Genomic DNA, 23,635 nt, shown 5'->3' with positions numbered 1-23,635 from the left:
TCCACCAAAGCCCTTCATGATTCAGAGTCCAGCTGCTGGGAGACCCAGGAACTGCTCCATCAGTCTCACCTCTGTGCCAGGGAAGGTCATGGAACAGATCCTGCTGGAAGCTATGCTAAGGCACTTGGAAGACAAGAAGCTAATAAGGGAGAACCAGTATGGCTTCACTAAGAGCAAATCCTGCGTGACCAACCTGGCAGCCTTTTGTGATGGTGTCAGTGCATCAAAGGACAAGGGAAAAACCACTGATGTCATCTATCTGTGCTTCAGTGAGGGCTTTGACACGGTACCCCACAACATCCTTTTCTCCAGGCTGGAAAGGTATGGATTTGATGAGTGGGCTGTTTGATGGATGAGGAATTGGCTGCAGGGTCGAGTCCAGAGAGCGGTGGTCAATTGCTCAATGTCTGGATGGAGATCAGAGACGAGTGGTGCCTCACAGGGGTCAGTGCTGGGACGGACACTCTTTAATATCTTCATTAATGGCATTTGACAGTGGGGTTGAGTGCATCCTCAGCAAGTTCACAGATGACACCAAGCTGTGGGGTGTGGTTGACACACCAGAGGGATGGATGCCATCCAGTGGGCCCAGGTGAACCTCATGAGTTTCAACAAATCCAAATGCAAAGCCTTGCACCTGGCAACCCCCAATACCAATACAAGCCAAGGGATGAAAGCATTGACCGCAACCCTGCCAAAAAGGACCTGGGGATAATGGTGGATAGGAAACTGGACATTAGGCAGCAATACGCCTTTGCAGCCCAGAAATCCAAGCATATTCTGGGCTGCAACAAAATAAGCAAAGCCAGCAGGTCAAGGGAGGTGATCCTGCCCCTCTACTCTCCACATGTGAGGCTTCACCTGGAGCAGTGCATCCAGATGTGGAGACCTCAGTACAGGAGAGACTTGGACCTGTTGGAGCACATCCAGAGAAGGACCACAAAAATGATCCAAGGAATGGAACACCTCCCCTACAAGGACAGGCTGGGAGAGCTGGGGCTGTTCAACCTGGAGAAGAAAAACTCCAAGGTGACCTGAAAGCAACCTCTGAATGGGAGAGGAGCTACAGGAAAGAGTCTGCGCTCTTTAGCACGGACGGTGGTGACAGAACAAGTGGAAATGGTTGCAAGCTCAGAGAGGATAGATTTAGGTTAGATATAAGGAAAAAGTCTTTTACAGTGAGGATAGTGAGGCACTGGAACAGGTTGTCCAGTGATGTGGTTGATGCCCCATTCCTGGAGACTTTCACTTCAAGGCTGGATCGGGCCCTGGACAACCTGATCTAGCTGTGGTGTCCCTGTTCATCTCAGGGGAGTTAACTAGATGGCCCTCAGAGGTCCCTTCCAACTCTAAGGATTCTGTGATTCTAATCCTCACCCTGTATCACTCAACAGCATTTACAATGAACCGGGCTGCTGAGATTTTACTTTTGCAGATATCTCAGTGCAGTACTCTTTTCCCTGTACCCTTTTAAATATCAGAGTAAACAACAATGAGTCTATGCAGAACATAATTCCTTTCCACTCAGCGTATGACAAGCTTTTTGAATAGAGAATTTTTAGTTTTATATAGGACTATGAAACAATTTCAAAATACCGACAGGTTCTCACATCAGTAGTCTATTTTATTTTCAGTAATCTTCCAATATCTCTGCCTAAATAAAAAGCATATATCCCAGATGCAAACTCTGTGAAACAGTGAGAAACTAAACAGTTAACGTTCCTAATGAATGATGCATTTATTCTGCTTTGAAAATGAAAATCTCTGTGGTGTGTGTGCACAGAAAAAGTGGATGCCAATAAACTGACCCCTTCCTGCCCATTGAGATCTTCTTTGAGTTTAATTTTTTTTTTTTTAATTTAACAAGTGATTCCAGGGACAAGAAATTAGCCAAGAATAGAACACAGCATACAGTAATACAGCATACTCAAACCTCAGCCTAGACAAGCCTCTGAGAGCTTCTCAACACAAATAAATAATGAAGATCAATATTATGAACATCTTTGGTGTAGATATGTGTGTGTATCTGTACATACATGTCTATGTGTGTGTGTGTGTGTGTGTGTGTGTGTGTGTGCATATACTTATGAGGTGGCCATTCTGAAAGGCAATGAAAGGCACACAAACTGCCTAGTTTATGATACTCTGGGAACTTTTAGGACAGCCTATTCCTGCAAGAACGACAGGTAATTAGAGGAGATCCAAAAGACAAACACAAGTCACCTCAGCTAAACCAAATGCTGAACCAGCTGTTAAAATTAGGATAAATAGAGATAGGTCTATTTGTACCACTGGTGGCATATTAACTAGTACAGCTTACTTTTCTTTATTGATGAGATGCTTCCTTTTACTATGTAATGCACTTTCCATAGTTAAACTTTATTTAATTTGGCAGTTCTCATGTGAAAATACAGAGCCCAATAATAAAACTCATTTTCTCTTGAAATACTATAAAATTATTTCTATAGTGGCTTCTGAACTTGAGCCTGTAATTTTCACTCCAAACTTTGTACTGCAGTGCACTGCCTTTGAAAACCTCTGCATGGTCTCTCAATATTAATACATTTCTTCTAATGAAAGAATAACTGCATGATAGCACAATTAACAGCAGCTAATGCAAATAAGATTGGCCCAGTTATGCCAATCAAACACTTGATAACATCAGTATCTTCCTATATGGGTTAATTACTTTTTTTTTTTTCCAATTATTAATTTCATTTTGTTGATTCCTTGTCACGCTGCAACCATCTGTAAAGAGCTTGCATTTCTGTTGTATAAATCCATAAAAATAGTAGTCTCTTAATTTCCTTTTGGGAATGTGTTTTTAAATGGAGAATCTATCCAAACCGTGATACGTTGGCATTCATCTCAGGTGCTGAACGAGAGAGATCTCAAGACACTACTGCACTCTTGAAAACAATCATTTAAATTGGAGTTCCAATAGCTTTAAGTGCAGCTAAAATTAACAGCACAGGCACTCCTGCCACTAAGGACAGCTTCCTAAAAGTGTAAGTGATACTTAAGTCATGGAGTTTCTAGTGCATCCAGTAGTAGATAAAAAATATCCATTTACATCATATTTGATGTAAAAATAAAAGCCTTCCCAACTGCATGACCTTTGCCAAACTAATAAGGAAATTCAAATACACTGAAGATATCTATAAAATGGATTAATCAAGACTTTCCTGACCACTAGGACTGGTCAGCAGATTAATCAAGCCCACTGACCACCAGGGAGATAAATTCATACGCAGCCAGCTACCTGACACAAAGCACTGAACAACAACTGCTGTTCCAATCGCAGCAACACAGAGGCAGGTGCAGGCCTATCAGCACTTCTGTTCTGTTCCTGGGGGAACAGGAACCAGCTACTGGTTCTGTGTCTGAAACTCACGAGACAAATGTCTGAACCTACACAGCATGACACCCATAGCATGACACCATCACAACTCCACACACGACTGGCAAAAACTACTGACACAAAAAACACGTCAACCACCAACAGCCACCAAGAGAGCAATAAAGCAACAGAAAAGAATGAACTAAGCAGAAGAATGAATGAAACCAAACAAAAAGCAGCTTACAAAAGATTTACTACTTCACTGCCTCTGTAATGCTAGTCTCTTCAGCACAGTTAGTGTCTAGCCTACAAGAAACTCAACATGTAGGAGGACTCCACCGTTATTTTTGTTGTTGGGTAACATACTCCTACAGCGCTGTAAAACAAACAAATGATTAAAAAGATGTGCTTAGTATGAGTCTGTGCTGCATGTGATAACAGAGCAGGGGCTCTGTGTTTGCATGTGCTAAGGAAATTTCCATTCCTATTGCTATAGCCAAACAGTAATCCTGTTTGATTGAAGGGGCTTAAAATGATTAGGAAATGTATTTGTTTCTAACTCGCCTTCCCTAAAATACAGCCTACATTTCCTTAAAATTGCACATCCCAGTAAGAAATCTGGTACAAAGAACATAAACCATAAAACATGAGAAAATAATCTATGCGAATGTTCACATTGCTTCAATATTTTGCCTTCATATACTCTTTCTAAATGTAGAACAAAGCTTTCAAAAATGTAATTTGCCCAGTTCTAATCACTTCAGCTGTTTTCATGTATGTACATGCATACTTAGCATAATGCCTAGACAGAATGATAGATTTCAGACCAGAGCTACACTGATAATCTGATCTTTAATCAGGGATAGCTGAGGGGTCTGCAGTCAGCAGGTGCTCCCCTACACCACACTGCCCTGAAACAACAGGGAGCAGAGTGTCAGCCCTCACTCTCAATTCTTCATTTTTCTTGGTTTAAAATGCCAGATAGTAGAATTTATACTGCATGTTCCATCATGTTAACTTTTATAGCCACCTATTAAAGAATACTCCAAAGAAATACATTTCACTCATGTCACTTACATAGTAAAGTGAACAGAATTCACCTATAGAAAGAAGCAAATATTTCAAATTCTGCCCAACACCTACTTACTTGGAAACAAAGCCTCCTACTCTAGACAAAAAATTACACCACACTACCCAAGCTTATTTCCTACAAAGCAGCACTGCTCCTAAGAACAGAGCTATTCACTTACAGCACTCTATCTCAGTTCCTTCATCAATATATTCTTCCCCACAAGGCAAATTATTTTCTGCATCCAAACACATTTAACTCTGAGATACGCACAACTAGGAGAGCCTGCATAACACTTAGTCTTACGTCCCACTTTCCGGATATAGCACACAACTCTTCTTCCACTCTCTCCAACTGCAGGGTAGGCTGTACTACAGCTATCAGCCCCCATCACTATCCCTTTCCTACACTCCCTGCCCACCTCCTTCCTCTGCTGATTCTCCTCACGTCAGCCCTCTCCCCATGCCTGCTGTCTGCCACTTTCACCCCACTTTCTGCAGAAACGCTGACGCATTCTCCCTTCCTCTGCAGTTCCTGTCAATTCTTATTTCTCTGAACTTCCTTGGACTTCTGATACATTTCCTTCTCCCCTTCCTAATGCTTCTGCCTATGTCAGTTCCTGACCCTCCTCCACAACACACACACCTCAGTGCTTCTGTTGCTGGATGATCCCCTCTGCTCCCCATTTGTTTTTAACAAAGGCTTCATCCTCTTCACTTTTTACTGATCCTCATATTTCTTTTTACATGTTTCAGCTGTCGATAACTTTCTAAGTCTTTTTCTGGCATTCCCCTCTTTTGTTGTTTCCTAGCCAAGTTTTTCTCCTCCCCTTAATTCCAATATTGACGTAATTTTGTGAAAGAAGTCTGGATTTAGTCCAAATGAAAAAAGCTGATAGTCATCTTAATCACAAGCAAATCTGGTATCTAACAGCAGAATCTCCTCCAGCTTATGTCTCTGTCCCATCAAGAACAACTGCATACAGTGAGCCTTCTGAATACAGAAGAGCTTGAGCTTGGTGCTAACAAATGTGAGGCAGTAGAAAGACTGGAGGATAAAAGAGAAATCACCCTACTAACAGCCTGCAATAAACTCCATAGTTATAGACACCAGACTTGTGTTATTCCCTATCTTTATCTACATTTTCCAGGCAAGTTTAAGAAGTCTGAGATGAGAAAACCAGGGATTTTAATCTTACATGAGAACCTTCCTACACAGCTTTAAGATTATGGCTCTCAGCAATTCTATTTTCCTAAGAACTTGTGAGCACCAGGGAAAGAGCAAAGAAGGAGCCACCATACTGTATCTGGAGGCCAGAACACACTGCTTAAATGAGACTCAATAATCAAAGCACTAAAGGCGTTTAAGAGCAGACATTACTTCAAAATAGTTATTCAATCTCTTTAAAAAACAATGTATATAACAATTATATTAATTCCGATGGTCTCTCGATTCAAACATTGTTCGTTCCTTTGGCGCATTCTTCTGCAGAATACTGAAAAACTTTCAGAACCCTTCATTCACAATTTTTCCCAATGTGAAGTTCTCACACAACTCATTACAACTTCAAAAACTAAAGCAAACATAAAAGAACCATCCTTTAGCAATGGCAGTTTCTGCTAATAGCTGCCGGCATTATTTTTCACATATTTCTGGAAGCAGGAAGAGGAGCTGGTTATTTTGCTAGCCTGCCGCTCAGCCAGGATACTTGCAGCACCTGAATCAAAATCTCCCCCTTCCTCAATTTAGCTGCATTTCCGCAGCTACTGCAATAATTTTTATTAGCAAATGTTATTTATTCTTCTACTTCCATTCCTTTTTTTCTTCACCCCTCTGTGCTTAAGTGAAGTATCATCTTAGTCGTCAGAGGATTCATTAGGAGTCTTTGCAAGTAAATATCCTAGTTCTTTCAGAATCTTGGGAAATAAATTAACCAGACCCAACAAACTGAGTGCTCTAAGCTCAAAGTCTTGTTTTTCACTTTGCTTGCATTTCTATTTCTGCTTTCAGTTCTACCTACTTCTCCACTCAGAGTTTGAAAACTGCAGCAGAACACTTGTTTAGATTTGGTAATACTTGCATTACCTTTATCACTACATTCTAGCTGCATACCATCCTTTCTTTGTCTCCTCACAACTCTATGACTAAAGAATGCCTTTGTTTTCCTTGCTGCCTGCTGCTACAGCTAGAGAAACTTGATTTTCACAAGTCGGCCCTTTTCCTTTACACACATTCTTCAAACACACAACTGTTCTCTAATGATCAGTCCTTTTCCCCCCCTTTTGGACACACACAGTTCATTTGTGACATTCTTCTCTACGTTTTCCAAGACCACAGTTTCTCCCATAATTTTTCCGTTTCTTGGGAAATGTTGTATTTTTTGTGCTTTAGTAAATTAACTCTTCAGTTCTGCTGATTTCATCAGCTCTCAGTTCAGCGACTTTTTCCTCTGAATACAACTTTTTGGATTGTTTTGCTTTGTTTGCTTTTAATTACTGTGTTTTGCTTTTAATACACAATGATACAACCTTTAATGATTCAACACTTTGTTTGCTTCCTGTCTCATCCACAGCATTCATCTGACTGCTGCCTCACAACAGTATATTCTCCTGCTCCTACACGTTTCTTCCTGTGCAAATGAACATCCCGACTGTAACCACAGACACCCAACCATAATGTGGCTGAAACACAACTCTTCTTCTTCCTCTTGCCCTCTTCCTCCATGCCTGCCATGTTAGCAAACAGACCAACCATATAACCAACAGGTTGCCTTAAACTGACACCTCCCATTAACCAACCTGTTCCCTTCTGCCTAGTATCTTTACGACATACCTAGCAGCCTTTTGCTCTGCAACGCTTCCTTACCTCATCAGTTCATTTTGATTACTATGAAAATCTGGCCCTGACAAATAAACAGTCTTCCTCAGTCACATCCATTCACGACAGTACTGAAAAAGCTTTCTGTTCAACTTCTGTGCAACGCATACCTCTCCCTAGTTATTGTAATAGCACTCACTTTTGCATCAAATGCAAGACAATGGTCTTTGATTTTAATGCCTACAGGAAGGCAACACCAGTCAGCTCTTCTTCACTTTTGACTCTGCCTCCTCCAATCAGACCCCCACCCACCAGCACTCACTTCTTTTTCAGAATCACACATTCATGCTTTCCTATCTATACGTGGTTGGTAATTTTCTTATCATGCTCATTCTGTATAGCATCTACAAATCCTACTGAGCTACACACATAGAATGGGAAGGAGAGTGGGGATGGAAGACATTCCTACAGCAGAAAAATCTGTAGAAAATTTTTACACAGTGAGTCTCTCCTGACTTCCCATTTTCTTTTTTTCTCCGCCAATCTTCTATCAGCAGGAGGTTCTTCCCTCTCTTGCAACTTCATTGAATATAACATTTATTTGGAGCCAGTGAGGACTGAAGGTAAGTGAGGCCTCTTGCTGCTAGTCCATCCACTGGAGAGAGCCCAGCTGGCCGAAGCCCTACGGAGCTGGGCTGGGGCTCTAGGACCATGGACAGGGCTGCCTCACCCCTTCTAGGACCTGGCCTTACTGCTGGCCACAAGGCAAGTCCAGGGAGCTCCTGGAGACAGGGCAAAGCAATGGTAATCTCTGCACCAAAGCAACTTTAAGAAAGTAAGAGAGATAAGGAGATTGTTAAATGTAAGTATGGGGAAGCTCTAATTATAACCAAAATAATAGAGGGAAGAGGTACTGAAATGAGGCTAGAGGCAGCTTTTCTAAAGCTTTAGGTATAAACGTTACTTGCTTTTAGGGAACACCATGGGTTCCTTAGCAGTAAGGTTCAAAGACTGGGGTGCTGGAGTTCTAAAAACGGCTGGTTGTAACTATGTATATATGTACACACACACACTTATATATGGGTGTATATGTAACACAGAAAATGTGGGAAGCGAAAACCATTAAAAAAAATAGGGTAAGAGTTGATCTGAAACATTCATGAAGAACTACTCTACTGCATATGAATAAAAAACAAACCACAGTGGTTTTCTTGTATTCTGCTATCTATTCAACAGCCATGTCTCATTCCACATGTAGACCATGAGGTGCTTTGAAACAAGGATTAGGCTTTTGTCCTGTGACTGTGCAATGACTTACAAAAATGAAGGCTTCACCTTTATCAAGCACTGCTGCATTTATGGTACAAAGAACAACATGAAGATAGGAAGAAGCAAAGGTGGGTAAAATCTAAGCAGAAAGAATCTAAGCCTCTTTCCACGTCTCTTTTTTACCACCAGAATGAAGAAAATGCAGTGGAGCTGGTTCTGAGGAATGCAACAGCACTAGAGAAAAAGTCCAAGGACAAAAGCCACAGTTAATAAAATACTTTGGAAACGTGTGTATTTTTCCATTGAAATTCCCACCAGAAATGGGACATTTGGAATAAAGAAACAGATGTCCCAAGGTGCACCAAGGTAAGGTACACAGCAATTTGTTTATGTAATTTAAACTGTTTTAACCGACTGCACATTGTCTGCAATGTTCAAGGTTGAAGTTCTGTTTTATAATACGCACAGAGCTCCAGCTGAAAACCTGTGATGTAGCTCCTATATTCCCACAACTTCCATCTTCTGTTTTCTTCTAAAAAAAAACAATAAAAAAACCCAACACTCCTCCCTAAGTCATAACACCATTTGTGTCATAATTACTTTTCCAGAAACATCTTTCAAGGCAGATGACAGAAAATTATGACTATCGAAAGGAAGCAGAAGTTGAACACAAAAAAAGAAGTTTTAAACACTGCATTTATGGAACTCTATTTAGCAGTGAGGTAAAAAGAAGTACACAATTATGTTCTAGAAGGAGTAACGTACAATGAGCACAAAGACATTAGAGTTTACAGATAATAGTAGTAAATTATCTAAAATGCAATCTGAGTAATTTTCTACAAGTTCTCAGAATATATGAAAATGTTCTCTTCACAGAAATTTCAAAAGCAAGCCAATGTCATAAAAGCACCATTAAGAAGAGATAACTCCAGCCTCAAAGAAACCAAAAATACGTAGAAATAATAATTTTTCAGAACATGCATATGTATGCAGGTAACCAGTCTCTCACTCACAGATCATACCAAGCTGTTATCACCTTTTGCCCTCATTAGCTTTACAGAAAGACAACAGAGCAGGAAGGATTAAAAATTCTAGCTCACAAAAGAGAAAGTAATTCAGTGAAAGGTGATCTTTCATGCCTCTCAAGTTCAGCTGAAAACTGTGGGATTACCTTAGATGGGATGTAGGTGTAATGATTTCTGATAGAAAAAGTTGCATTGTAAATTACCGTGAGGAAGGAAAGGATTTGATACTGAAATGACACACTACATCTCTAGGACTGAAAATTACAAATACATAAATCATTTTAACTGTAAAATGAGGAACACATTAAGGTGCAGTGATCATGGAAGAGGACTTACAGAAGAGAGGCAAGTACAAACCCAAAATTACAACGCTGGTTTTCACGTTAGTTTCACTCACTTCATAGAAATTCCTGTACATACATGTAGAATGGCTTTTAAATAGTTCAAAGCAACTAAAATTATTTGTATCCAAACAACTAAGACCATCTTTGCCTACCTGCACAATCCTCTCATTTCCATCTTCTCCATCGTCCCACTTCACATTTGCCCTGTCTACTAAAAACACACTCTACACAGTAGCAAGTGCTACTATACTGAGAGATTGTGCTCCAGTAACCCATTAAACTTCTGTCAGTGTTTCTATTCTCCACTCTTTCTAGGGAAATCCCAGCTCTAGTGAAGCTTAAGTAGGCAGGGTAAGCTTTGAGCCTGAAATCCTGACTTGGACACCAACTCTGAGAACACCAGCCTTCTGGTACTCTCTATTCATGTAATAGCCCAAACAAGAGCCTCCCTGCCCCCTCCTTCTTGGTCCAGAAGCACTGTACCACAAGAAATGAACAGAGTAGGAATAGCTATTTCCAATTTTTATGGGCTTCAGTGCCAATCTTTATTGTAAGATTTTAACTTGTGCTTCAAAATACAGTGGCACACTTGGATGTTAAATCACTCAATAAGATAATCATTTCCAAAAATACTTAACATTCACAGCTATTAGAACCTTTTTTCAGGCTCCATTACAGTTTAGGGACTATTTTATTTAACTTACAGCACCTGGAAGAGAGAAGTGCACATTCCAAGTAATAGCAGTACTAAAATCAGATTTTTAAGCATTCGTGGCTTAAGAACGATCACTACCATTCTTAGATCCTGTGATAATGAGAGACCTTTAACCAAACCAGTAAGCTGAGAAGTCGGCATTTGTCAAACCAGATTACTGACTTCAAGCAACCCCTCCCCCCCATCACATGACCGTGCTCTGGACTCTATCAAAACTTGTTTAATTGTAGTCATTATCATAAATGCAAAGATTAAACAGTAACCTGTAAGGGCCTGAGACGTACTGCTTGTAATGTAGTTTTGGAAGAGGCTAAAGAGATTCCCATCATTTTGCTAAACAACACCCTTGGTTGACAACAATACAGAAATTATACGATTCCTTTCCCTTTGAAATCACATTGTACTCCAAGAGCAAACCTTTCCTAATCCCTTTCCCACTACTGGCAGGGAAGGATCAGCTTCTCTTTCTCCATGCGTTTCAATAGGCGCTGCACTTCTGGTAATCTTAAGGGCTGCGATCAGCCATCTGTCATCGGTCTGTACAGTCACACAGAATAGGAAAACTCCAGGTATTCTCCACTGCCATTAAAAATCAATCATACTCTGCAACTGACAGAGGTCAGTTAATCCAAGTTCAGGAAACACTGATTTAAGGCAGTACCATCGCCCACGGAGACATAACTGGTAAATGATACGCATATAACTGTCCAACATCTTATTGATCCCCTACCTTAACAAGCCTCTTCCACTCCATCACTGAAAGCAAGGCCTCGTTAACTGAACCTTTAAGACACTATTATATACCTACTAATTAACTAAGACAGAATTGCATAACTGGTAGCCAGCAGTGTTACTAAGTGCAAAAAGCTTCCCACTGGGATCTGGAAACAGCTCTCTTTGTTTGCACCAAGGTGCACTCAGGCTGAGAAACCCCACCAGCCCACAGCTGCTGCACAACCACCCCACGTCTCTGCTGCAAGGTAGTGCAGAGCCAGCTCTGTGGAACGTGGGCCATTTCAGAAACAGATTTGTGAGGAAAAGCAGCTAAGGGACATCCACAAAACACTACAGTTTACCAGTATCAAGAACTTATTTTATTTTTTAATACATGTACACAATGCCCTGGGAGATGAAAACTTAACCATCTTCCATCGCTTGGTAAAATCAATCTATCCACAAAGCCCATAGCCAGTAAGCTTTCAACTCACCTATTAACTACAGAATCAGGGAGAATCACAGAATAACCCGAGTTGGAAGGGACCCATGTTGAGTAACACATTCCTTGGATCACACAGAGCCAAACCTCCCAGTTTCCAGAGCTGCACTGTACACTGCAGCAGCACGCACTGGAAAGTGATGCCTCACATGTGACTCTGGAAAAGGAGATGGGTTCCCTGTGTTACCTGTACAGTTTTAGATGCATTCTTTTTAAATCCTTGTTCATAACAACCCAATGAGCTAATTCCTGCTTGGCCTTTTGGGAAAAAAAAAAAAAAAATGTTGAATGCTGACTTCTCTATTACACAATTTATAGACAGATTTTTATCAACAGATTCTATTTAACCTGAAAAACCTGGCACTTAATTTTGAAAGACTTCAGTATTTCCAAACTTAAATAGCGTAAAAAGAGATTTCACAGTTTTGAAACCACGAAAATTTGTTTGTTGTTCTTGATAATGCATAAAGAGAAACACACACTTTACAACAGCAGTAAGAATGGGCAGCAACCACTGATATTTTGCCAAAGCAGCTAGATAGATCGATAAGATTAAGAAGGCTATGGCTAATGCAATCTCTTCTCAGCTACTGTGCAAACTTCACTTAGATCTGTAAGGCACATTCGTTATCAACTTTATCACAAAAGGTAATTTTTGTATCTAAGCAAGCAGTGTCTAATACCTGAAATATGCAGAGATACAGACTAAGTTTCAACACCCTGACTGAGCTCCTTTAAAAATCAAGCAGTGGTATATCAGCATCTGATACACACACAAACGCCAAGCAGGCAGATGAAATAAGAAAGGAATCCCACTGATTCAAAGCTTTAAATGCACATCATTCTTCTGATGTTAAAGAAGTTTGCAAGATGCAGCTCTCCGAGTTGGATTTTTAAAAGACTGTAAGATACATAACATATAAATTTCATGCCATTATATAGAAATTTCTGTGCAAATGAAACATGGGAAAATGAGCATGAAAGAAAACTGACTCGAAAAGCAAAAACTTTCTTCCATGTTTCTCTCTGAGAAATGATGTGACATTCTTGCAGTTATACAGCCTAAGAAACCGAGGCTGCCAGACCAAATTTTGTGAAACCCACAGATAAGAATCTCTTAATTCTAGCAAAACTGCTTTTAGTCCAAGTGCTTACACTAAATTATATTTTGTGTCAATCAATTACCAGGCAGCTCTACCACACAACTTTAATGACTCACTATTACGAATATTCTTTAAGAAAAAGTTACCTTTGATACAGAATTGTTGATCTTAAGACTATCAGACTAACAACATGTAATTAAACGCAGGCACTTAAGTGCAAGCTTGCATGGAAGAAAATTACCTCGGGAACAAAACAGTAATTCCTTCTGTGCAGATTATTTTGAATTCAGCTTCGCTTTAGTGGTTTTGGGAACTGGCAAAACAGGAAAAGCTTGAAAAGGGAGTTTAAACCCCTAACCTGGGTTTTGTTCTGGTAATAATCCATCGCTGGTGGCAGCTCTTTTGTAAGAAGGGGCACTGACTACTGGCAAGATTCTTCTGCTGAAGAGGCTCTTTTTAGAATACTTGCTTACTGCAAAACAAATGAACTGAACGCACTGCCAGAACTGATGTAACAGGTAGATGGAGAGATTAATCCACATCACAAACAAGATCCCCCTCCCACAAGTTACTTCAGGGAAGGTGCTGGGGGAATCGAAATACCAAGCTGCTCCGTCTCATTGTGTGCGTACGACAGGGATGAGGAATGCGCTCTCACTGTGTTCAGACCTGTCCCAGATTTCCGTCTGATTTGAAATGGGAGGGAAAGAAGTCTCCTTCTCAGGGAAAGCACCCCGTCTCTCACACCGCCGCTGGCAGCCACCCTCCCAGGCACGGCTGGCTGTTACCACCAGCTTCAATGACACATCTCAAGATCTTTCAGGAAAACAAACAGCCTTCTCCCCCAGACAAAAGCAGCTCAAGCTGCCCGCGAGCAGACAAAAAGGACCGAGCTGCGGCTGCCGAGCGCTGAGGGAAGTCCGACCCGGAGCGGCTCCCGTGGGGCTACCTCGGCGGGGGAGGCATTCCCGCGTGCGGGGACGGGAGGAGGATCGACCCCCGCCTGTGCCGGAGACAGGCAGGCACACACAGGAGCACGGGGGAAGGCGGGAGAAGACCCGTGCGCCCCGCACGGCGGCGGTGGGGCCGAGCGCCTCAGGTGTGCCGCCAAGGACGGCGCGGAGGCTGCCGAGCTCCGGCCGCCCCCCAGGTAAGAGGAGGGCGGCACCGAGCGCTTCTCCCGGAGGAGAGACGAGGGCTCGGCTTCCCTCGTCCCTGGACCGCCCCTGCCGGGCCAAGCCGCGCCGGGGGCAGCCGCTCCGCAGCCCTTCCCCCTCCCTCTTCTCCCCGCTCTCCCCGCTTCCTCCCGCCGGCGGCCGGGGGCGCCGCTCGGGGCCGGGCGGGGAGGGAGCGGCGGGAGCCGGCAGCGCCGGTAGCGCCTCGTTCGCCGCCGCCAGGCCGAGGGGCTGCGCTGTCCGCGCCCCGCCTCACCTCCTCGATGGCCGCCACCGTGTTCCTGCACTGGGCCATCCGGGTGGTGAAGTTGGAGGCAGTAGGTGACTTGTAATCCTCATTGGTCTCGGACACGAATTCCGACACGGAGATCTGGTCCGGCATGGCGGGGCGGGGATGAGCGGGGCGAGGGGAGGAGAGAGGGGAGGGGGGGAAAGCGGGCGGCTCCGGGGGGAGGGGAGGGCCAAGGGGGGCTCCCCCCTCACATCGCCCGGCAGCCGACGGCGGCAGCTCCCGCCCCGCGGGCTGCGGCGCGGCGTTGTTCCTCCGCCGCCGCACAAGGAAATTCCCCGCACCCACTCTCCTCCTTCTCCTCCTCCCCGCGCGGTCACGCAGCACCGGCGCCGGGCACACGCCCAGCGGCGGGAGCGGCCTCGCAGCCCGCCTCTCGCGCACACACACACAGACAGGGCGGAGGCGGGGCGCGGCCGCGCAGCCCCCCCTACCCGCCCCGCCGGGACCTGCCGCCCTCAGAAGATGGCGGTTCCCTCTGGACCCCCCCCCCCAGCTGCGTGAGGGGAGGGGCGGGCGCTCCCAGGGCCGCGTCCCGCCTTGTGTCCTAACAACGACCGGCACGGTGCGGGGGGCGGGAGGGGGAGAGGTGCGGGGTCCATCTGGTGCGGAAAGCGGCCCCTCGGGGCTGCGGGCAGGTAGCGGGGCGATGCCCCTCGCACGTGGTGGCGGGAGAACGGAATTTCTTCAGCGAGGTTTGCGGTACGGTTTCAAAGGAGCCAAAGGAAAGTCTGAGAAATGCTGTCACGGTCCCAAGAGGTCCGCGCAAAAATACCGCGTAACATTTATATCTCGTTTCTTAGAAAGCTTTTTCTGTGCTGGAAGAGGAAGCGTTGCTGTCAGAGCAAATGCTTTGTGCTTTTCATGTAAAAGATGAATAGAGGCTGAAAACGTAGGAATTAGCCCCAACTGTGGGGTTTGTCAGTGAGGTGGAAGAAGAGCGGTTGGTGAGTTGTCACTGGATGTTAGGAGGTGGCACAGTGCCCACGGAGCGGGTGCAGGGATGTGATCTACAGTGGTGAATCCTCCTGGCCTCACAGCGCTGAGGACTCCCAGCCTGGTAGCACAGAAAGCTTTGTGAATCAGTATTTTGGCCTAGAAACCCTCCAGCGGCCTCTCAGTCCCCTCTGGTGATGAAGTTAATCACTTTCTAGGAGTGATTCTTTATTACCGTGATTTAAAACTCCTCTGGGAGTTCAGAGGAGCAGGCAGGTACTCTTGTGCTGTGTTTGTAAAACGTCCAAGTAAACAACTGCAGGCCTAAGCGGATGTTAGTACCTTTGGCAATCCTTGCTGGCACTGCGTTAAGTTCTCCTTTAACATAGATGATGAAGTTTGTCAAACGTATTTCTTTTACTGATGGTTGCAAAGCAGATGAATGAACAGTGGCTATCCACATGTGCTCTCCTTTTGCAACTCTTAGTTTTTTTCATTCTGGTAATTCCTTATTTTCTCTCATAGAAATTGCCACTGTTATTTTGCTTTTGTCTCCCTACAGTGTTGTACAATAAGCCTTTCCCTCTCCTTGTTAAAATTTGTGCTTGTTTTAGTTAATGAAGCACAGGCATATAGAGTATTTCAGTGTTAACATGTTAAACTTATCTGTGTCACCACAGTACTTATGACCAGGCTTAGTATAAATACTCATTCTTGCTAAAAATATATGTGATGTTACATCTTCATTTCTGTATCAGCTGATGATGATATCATTGGAGCATTACCTAACCTCAAACTATCATCTAAACTTAGTAAACACTGATGTTCTTAAACTGTCATATCTTCCCATGTGGCATGTTTACTTGTAAAATTTGAAGGGATTAAAAACTTGGAGTCTGAGAGGTCAATACTGGGTGTTACAATGTTGGAATAGCTGTATCTGATGTAGTCCAAATCTACAGCCTCTAGCAGTTGCATCTTCTGTCTGATAATATGTGCATCTAAACAGTATCCTTCTACTATGATGCCTTAAGTTCTATAGACCATTTTTATGCACCAGGTTAGGTTAGATGATTGCAGTGGCATCCCCTGATCTTTAACTTAATAGATTCAAAAATCAGCCATCCCGATAAAGCTCCTAGGTACTTTGGTCTGTCTTTTTGCTTAATAGGCTGCTTTTCTCACAACTCTCCTTCATCCTGGAACCAAAGATGTGTGCTTAGTTCATTCTGGAAGGTTTTCCAGAAGACCTCAAATGATAATTCCAAGCTCAAAAGTCTGGGGAGCCTACTGATTCAATTAGCATTCTAGGACAGTAGTTGGTCACATTTGCTCTATGTTCCAGCTATTGCTTGTTTTTGTTATGTTGTGTTGTTTGGTACTCAGACGTTTCTCCCTATAAGCATTTACATTTGCATTCATGTAATGAGATAATTTCTAAGTATTGTTTCTTGATACAGCAAACTTATAAACTCCTCTTTTTTTAAGAGGGCCAAACTAACTTGAATTGCTTTGTATTGGCCACAAACCAGAGCTGTGTACACAGATGGTGACAGTGGTTCAACTGACACGCAGTAGCTTGTAATTCTGCAGTAACATTTTATTAGTGTGTGTGAGTCCAGTATCTCTCACTGAAAGGATATTTTCTCAGCCCTTCAATCATTTTTATGGCTCTAACACCTCAATAAATTGTCTTGGCTTCCTGTTCCTTCTCTGACATGTTCAAGAGTCTCATTAGGTGTTCTGGTTCCAGTGTCAGACTGGTTCAGCATTATCCACTCTAACCTCTATATATTTATGAGCAACATTGAATTTCAGTATCCAGTGCCATTCTTTGAATCCGTAACTAAGCTGTTCAGTGGAATGTCTCAATAGTCAGAGAACTGTGAGGAAGGCTCACTTGTCCTGGACTTGGTACTACTCTTTTGTTTCCTGGTTCTGCCTGCCTGCCTGCCTCCCTGTGTATCTTCTCTGGCTTTGGACATTCCTGTCTTACCTGCAATGAATGCTAGATGAAACATCACTGTCTTTGACCCGGTCACACAGTTAGAGGGTGCAACTTCTTTTCTAAGCTTCTACTAAAGAGAAAGAAAGAACAAAAACATTTTTCAAAGATTCAAACTCTGCGTGTTGCTCTTCTGAAAAGCGTTTGATTTTGTGGATATGCACAGAGCACATCTCTAGAGAGTGCTGAGAAAGACCTGGGTTTAGGTCTCTTTCCCTTACAGAAGAAATGAAAATCAGAAAACTCTGTTTGTACAGGTATTTCTTCCTATTCTAACTTCAAACCAGCATTAATGTTTCCATTGACAAGTATTGTTAAAAGCTGAGTTAGACCTTCAAAATCACAAGACAGATTTTAAAAGAACTGGTTTCTTTCTCTTTTTGTTTCTTGTGTCTTTAGAATCATATCTGTATGCCAAAATAGTGATTTTTATCACTGTCAATAAGTAAGAACCTAAACCACAGACCTGGTGCTATACAAACACAAAAGAGTCAGGCGGTCTCCAGAGATGTGAGAATCCAAAATTAGCAAGTAGAAAGCTAATTGAGTGAATGTGAGGAAATACTGGACCTCTCTTAGTCTGTGTGACAGACAGCGTGCGATCTAGGCACACGGACTAAGGCATTTTAAGTACGATCTTCAGGAGGGATTGTAAGATAGGTTTGGGATATTGGGGGTGTAATCATTACAGAAATGAGGTTCAGTCTAGGAGAAGGCACACAAGACCTGTGTCCTTAAGGTTTTATCAGTTCAGAGTCGGATGTTAGCATGGTGGATCAAACGGAGGCAGAAGTTAATGTCTGTTCAATAGAAGGACATGCTGAAGGAGTTGTAAGAATAGCAAGGAGAGAACACGATGAGCTGGTTAGCATAGCTGATGATCCCTCAAGCAGCTGCCTGGAATAGGACTCAAAATGTGTAAGGGATTTCTTTTTCCACAGCAGTCATGTGTCATTATTGCCCTTTACCTACTAGCTCAGTAATAGGTTCTTTCATGGTATTTGCTCTCTTTATCTTCCTTTGATACCACTGTTTTTTCACAGAATTTTCTTCTTTGATAACTTAAAAAAGTTTTAGGAAATGTTTTTTTCTTGACCTTCATTGTAGGTGCTCACCTAGAATCATAGGATTCTAGTGGTTATTTATTAGTTTGGTTAAAGGTGTGATTTGTGCAACAAGGAAGTGATTCATAGAAAATCTCATCAGCCTTGTTTATCTTCAAACTTGAAAAATAAGCATGCAAATAAATGTAGTCTATTGGCTGCTAATTACTGCATTTTCAGGCAGGTAGGTGCTAAACTCAGAAAATGATGGGTGCATGAAAGTCAGAGCAGATGGGTAAAGCACTGTTGATAAGCCCTGTTACTGGATCCTGTGGCTTTTTCCAGAGGTTTACAATATTTATTATTCTTCTTGAAGTGTCAGACCCCGGTGTTCAGTTCTCAGATAATCGCTTTCAAGATAGACTCCACTCTCCAAAATTACTTCCTGTAATTTCAGAGAAAGGCTTCAAGTTGTGATTTCTAAAGGTGTAACACCCTATAAGAGCACACATTTTTGTGATTTTTAAGTTACACCCACGATTTTGAAGGTCTAACTCATTTTGTAATAATACTAATTACAGTGCCTAGCAGCTTTAGAATAGCAGCCTGTCTGCTGTTTAGGAATGAACTCATGGCATTACTCTGTTGATAATAGTTTAATCTGTTGTATTTGCTCTCATGTGTCTATTTCTAGAGACTGATTTCCATAGATGGGTTATACCTATGTCTAAAAATTCTTCAAATTAAGTTAGTTCAGAAAAGATCCTTTTTTCTGGTATTTCTGAGTTTGGAAGTGCGTACTTGGCAGCCTGTGTTACAAGCACTCTTTAATATGCAGTCCCATTCTGTTGCAATTTCTCTCTCAGGCTTTTGTGGAGAATTTACAAAGGCCTATTTTCTGTAGTATTCTTTGTAATAACAGCATTTGCACCTGGAAGAGTAGCATGTAGACAAGGGCAAGGAAGGAAAAAAAGAACAGTACTGGTATTTGTGCCATTTCTCTCAAAATTTCCCAAAGATGCTCTTAACTGAAAAGGAGGGTGTAAGACTTAAATGGTGAAACTGAACAGGTCTGAGTCTGTAAACCCTTGACTGTAAGAATTTTTTCTTATTGGACCTTGGCAGAGCTGCACCTTTTTTTTTCCCTTATGTTTAAATTTAGTAAAATACCTTATTGTCACACTACTTGTAAGGTGTGTCGTGGATGACTTTGTGTATTTTCCTGTGTGTTACATACAAACATTTCAGGTTTTGGAGTCCAGTGTTCACTTCAGTGGATCAGACTGAATCTTTCTATGCTGCTATTTCAGGCTGCCCTCCAGAGCTGCTCTCCTCATGAAGCCTCAGGCTGGACTGGGTTGTATGGATCAAGCTGCAGGCCCTTAGATTAGATGGGAAGCCCTCAGGGTTACCAACGGCTAAAAGCTTACCTTGCTGCAGTCCCAGTAAGGCTGTTCTAGCACTCCTGCTGTACAGACTGTTTTCACTGCATGAACTGCCTCTTCACTCTTTGTTGTTATCCATAACCACCACAACCTCTTGGTCTCAGTTCTCATAAACCAGCCTGCTAACACGAGCAGAGAACAATATCAGAAGGGGAAGACAGAGTCTTTCCTGAGAAATTACAGAACTACCATTCAGTCTTAGAATCAGCAGAGAACCCAGCATTCAGGTGGCAGGAATGACATGGAAGTCATCTGAATCGTGTTTAGGAATGAAGAGACAAAGTGAAGAGAGAAGACATGTTTTTGGATTCGGGAATTTCTAGAAAAAAGAAAAAAAGAAAAAAGCTAAAAAGCTGTATTATTTTCAGACATGAAGGATCTTTGTTTCTCTCTTAGATTTGCTGTCAAAGAGAGAGTCCTCAAAGTCAGTTCAGAAAACGTCAGTGCTTCATTACACCACTGGAATTTATAAGCTAGACAGAGAACCTGAAGTTGTCTATCTTCAAAGAGACAATTCAAAATACTACGAAAATCTAGGAAATTAAACTTAGTCCTGTCTGGCCAGGACCTGAGCAGGATGGAGGAAGGACTGTTAAAAAAGGGAACTAAGACGGCTGTTACCTGCTTTTAACATGTAATATAGAAATACAGAGTTTCCTCACTGCAGTAAGGCTAGGCTTGAAACAAAACAGAATTTAACAGAAAAACGTACCCTGGTTGATCTCCTGTAGTCAGTCTTCCAGTCAAGACTGAAGCATGCAATCATGTACTTGGTGAATATCTGTTAAATAAAATATGATGACCTTTAAAGTAGAGAATATATTAATAAACAAAAGGAAGTCTTCTGGCCTGAAGTCTTCTAGCTTTGTAGGGGAAAGTCCTCAACTTACTTTTCAAACTTCTGTCAGATCACCAGCCTCGAATGGGAGTGATCTGACAGTGATATAGTGGCTGCCATGGATGCCTTTCAGGGACCATCTTTTGCTTCCTTGGTTGCTTGCCCAAGGCTGATAATCAGGAATCCAAGAGAAATGACAAGAAATGCTGGTTTACTGTGCAGGGTCACCTGGCAGTGAGGGACATGGCAGGCAGTGCAGAAAGGAATTCTCTTCAGAAATTGTGATCCCATACTTGTGATCTGTGTGAGCAAGATCCTACCCTGAGTATGTTTTTGACTCTTGTACTCTACTAATTTGCCACTTCAGACCTAGAAGGTGCCTGAATCCTCATATGGGAAGTGCTTGCACAGTTCTGAGTACTAGTAGTGGAAGGAGCCTACAAAAAATGTACAGCTTGGGCCAGGAGGCTCTCAGGCAGGAAGGACGCTGTGGAGAAGGTCATTCCTCCATGTTATACCAAAAAGACATATTTTGTATGGCATCATGAAATCTTTGTATGGATAACGAGAGATGAAAAGAGGGTGTAGTCAAAAGCTCTAGATTTTCCTTGGGGTTCACTAGAACATGGCTTGACTATGAGGGAGGACATATGAAATGATTTTCACAGGTTTTAAAAAAAATCATATGGGACAGATGTAGGTGAAACCTTATTTAGATATGAGTCTGGTGCAGTAGAAGCACTCTCAGAGGAGAGCTCTTGTTTTATAGTCAGTGAGGAAATACTGTGTTATGTAAGTTATCTTAGGCAAAATAACACAAATGTCTGCAGGGTATGCACGCTCAAATTGATTGCTGACCTTTGTCCATTGAGGAAAGTCTCAGTTCTCTTTCTCACTTCTGAATCTCCTCACCGCAAACTTGTTTTGGCTGTCTTTTGAGGTTACTCATACTGTTAATACATTTCCATCTGTATTTGTTTTTTCTTAACATTACTTCTAGCACTCGACATACGGAAATGTAGAGTAAGTTAGTATGAGGAGTCTTTGTGGCTTGCACACTTCAGCCTGAGAGTTGCTGCTGGAGAAAGGGGAACTGACAGTACGTACTAGGAGTGGACAAAAAACTGTCCTTCCTAGTACTGTTTGCACTGTGGCCATTAGTTTGCGCTCTTTGTTTCTAAGGCATTCCAGCAAGGAGGTGCTTTACCAGACATCGCAGTTTCAGAATGGAGATGACACTGTCTTATATACCACAAAATTGTCCAGCTGGAGACATCTGCCTGAGGCAATTACTAACCCTGCCTTCTCTTCCTTGGCTGATTTTCAAAGGGTTGTAAGGTAGACTAAGCTACAGGTTCCCATATGGAGTTCCTGCTCAGCTGTTTGTCTCCTTGGATGTGGATGTGGGTGATCTGAGGGGCCTCATGGAATTGGGGTGGATGTGAGCTGTCAGAGTTTGAGGGGTGAAAGGCTGTAGCACTGTCTAGTGTAATGCTAAGGAAGTGGCCTTTCAGAAAGGCCAGAAGGTGAAAGAAAAGTGGTGAGGACAGAAAGAGAGAAGCTGAAGGAGTAGCAAGATATCCTTTCTTCCTCCTACACAACACGTCATGCTAATACAGGGCAACCTGATGAAGCTGTCCATTTTGTTCAGTGGTGCTTGGAAGGACAAAGGAAACCTGACCTCATCTGTCCAGCATATTGCTTTGCTAGGAAGTGGCAGGCAGAAGACTCAGAAATCAGATCAGCTCTAAGATATGCAGACCATTCTCCGTGCAATACAGAAGATGTTAAATCTAAATCAACAAATTACTTTGTGTGTTCTTCAGTTTTTTCCTGCTGGCCATAGGCAGAAGTAGTAATCATTCAGGCCTGTGATTGTTGCCTATCTGAGTTGCTGCTGGCTGTGGAAAGGGAATTGAGACAGCACATCATAACAGACATTTATCTATAACGCATACAGTATAGAAAGCAGATTTTGAGTGTCTAGAAACCCTGAGCTAAGATGAATGTGAGTGTAAAAGTGTGTCATTTGATGGAGAGACATGTCCTACTTGGTTTAATGAGTGTTGATCGATTTTATTTTTATGCTCTTTCTCATTTTACAGGGTAGTGGACCATCTTCATTTCAGACTGTGCTTTGTATCAGGATTTTATTTACAAAACTCCAGTTCTGGATCTGATTTTATGAAGTTATCAAGTATAAGCACTTTCAGAATGGTGGGCAATAGATTTGCAATTGTATCTCTGTCTTATACTTCCATTATTAGCCAGACAACATCTAGGGAGTTTGGAAATTTTTTGCTATGTCAGGGAATTTTTCTAGAGACAGTTGTGAACAGTTCAAATCTACTGCTTAGGTGAACTATCTGCCTTCCAGAATTGAGACACTGTTCTTCTGTTTCAGAAGCAGATGGAGTAATTGTTGTGGCTCAACATTATTTAGCAGGCAAGACAGCAAACCTCCGCAGTGAAGAACAGAGCATGGCACAACTCCTTTGAGAGGGATAGCGTGTCACATCTATATTGGTGAGCTAAATGGTATGAAAGTGGGGCACAGCTCCTGCTAAGTGACCATGAAAATGTTGTAGTCACTGGCCTTTAAGAACAGCCATGTCTTCTGCAGCAGTTTTAGGAGTCTAACCTCTCTTTCTTGGTATTTAGTAAAAGCTTCTGAAAATGAAACATTCTGCTTCCGATTTACAAAATTAATTTTAAAAATTGAACTAAGAATACCTCTTTAAATTTCCTTGGAGAAAAAAAAAAAAGTATTTTGTTCAATACAATCATTGTTCTTGTGTAGTTCAGCTTAACCACTGATGTACTTAACCATCTGTTCATGTCCAGTACCCAGAAATGGGCGAGACCGGTAGATGGAGATTTTGGCACTGTGTTTAGGAGCCTGTTTTTGCATGTGAATCTCTCCCAAATAGACAGGCTCATCCTAACTGTGTTCACTAAAGCTATAGCTGGCATCTCATTTTGCTGAATCTAGCTGCCTCAGTCACT

At 42.4% G+C, this 23,635-nt stretch overlaps 1 protein-coding gene and 1 long non-coding RNA gene across 7 annotated transcripts in view; one reads left to right on the top strand and one right to left on the bottom strand.

Moving 5' to 3' along the window:
- ASAP2 (ArfGAP with SH3 domain, ankyrin repeat and PH domain 2) overlaps nt 1-14,650 on the bottom strand; it is an 88,044-nt gene extending 73,394 nt beyond the window's left edge. For both annotated transcript variants that reach the window (XM_085217987.1, XM_085217988.1), the window contains exon 1: nt 14,330-14,650. In XM_085217987.1, the coding sequence (XP_085074113.1) occupies nt 14,330-14,455 (126 nt within the window). In that variant the 5' untranslated portion in view covers nt 14,456-14,650. The remainder of the gene's footprint in view (nt 1-14,329) is intronic.
- The window catches only part of LOC104909986 (uncharacterized), a 37,109-nt gene continuing 26,765 nt past the window's right edge, over nt 13,292-23,635 (top strand). The window contains exon 1 of one of the 5 annotated variants that reach the window (XR_014881606.1): nt 13,292-14,048. This is a non-coding gene — a long non-coding RNA (uncharacterized LOC104909986). The other 4 variants (XR_014881601.1, XR_014881604.1, XR_014881602.1 and 1 more) reach the window with 4 other exon arrangements.

Source organism: Meleagris gallopavo, chromosome 2, assembly GCF_905368555.1.
Source record: "Meleagris gallopavo chromosome 2, MGAL_WU_HG_1.1, whole genome shotgun sequence".
Classification (NCBI taxonomy): domain Eukaryota; kingdom Metazoa; phylum Chordata; class Aves; order Galliformes; family Phasianidae; genus Meleagris; species Meleagris gallopavo.
Note: the sequence above shows the minus strand (reverse complement) of the source record. Positions and strands in the feature narration are given on the sequence as shown.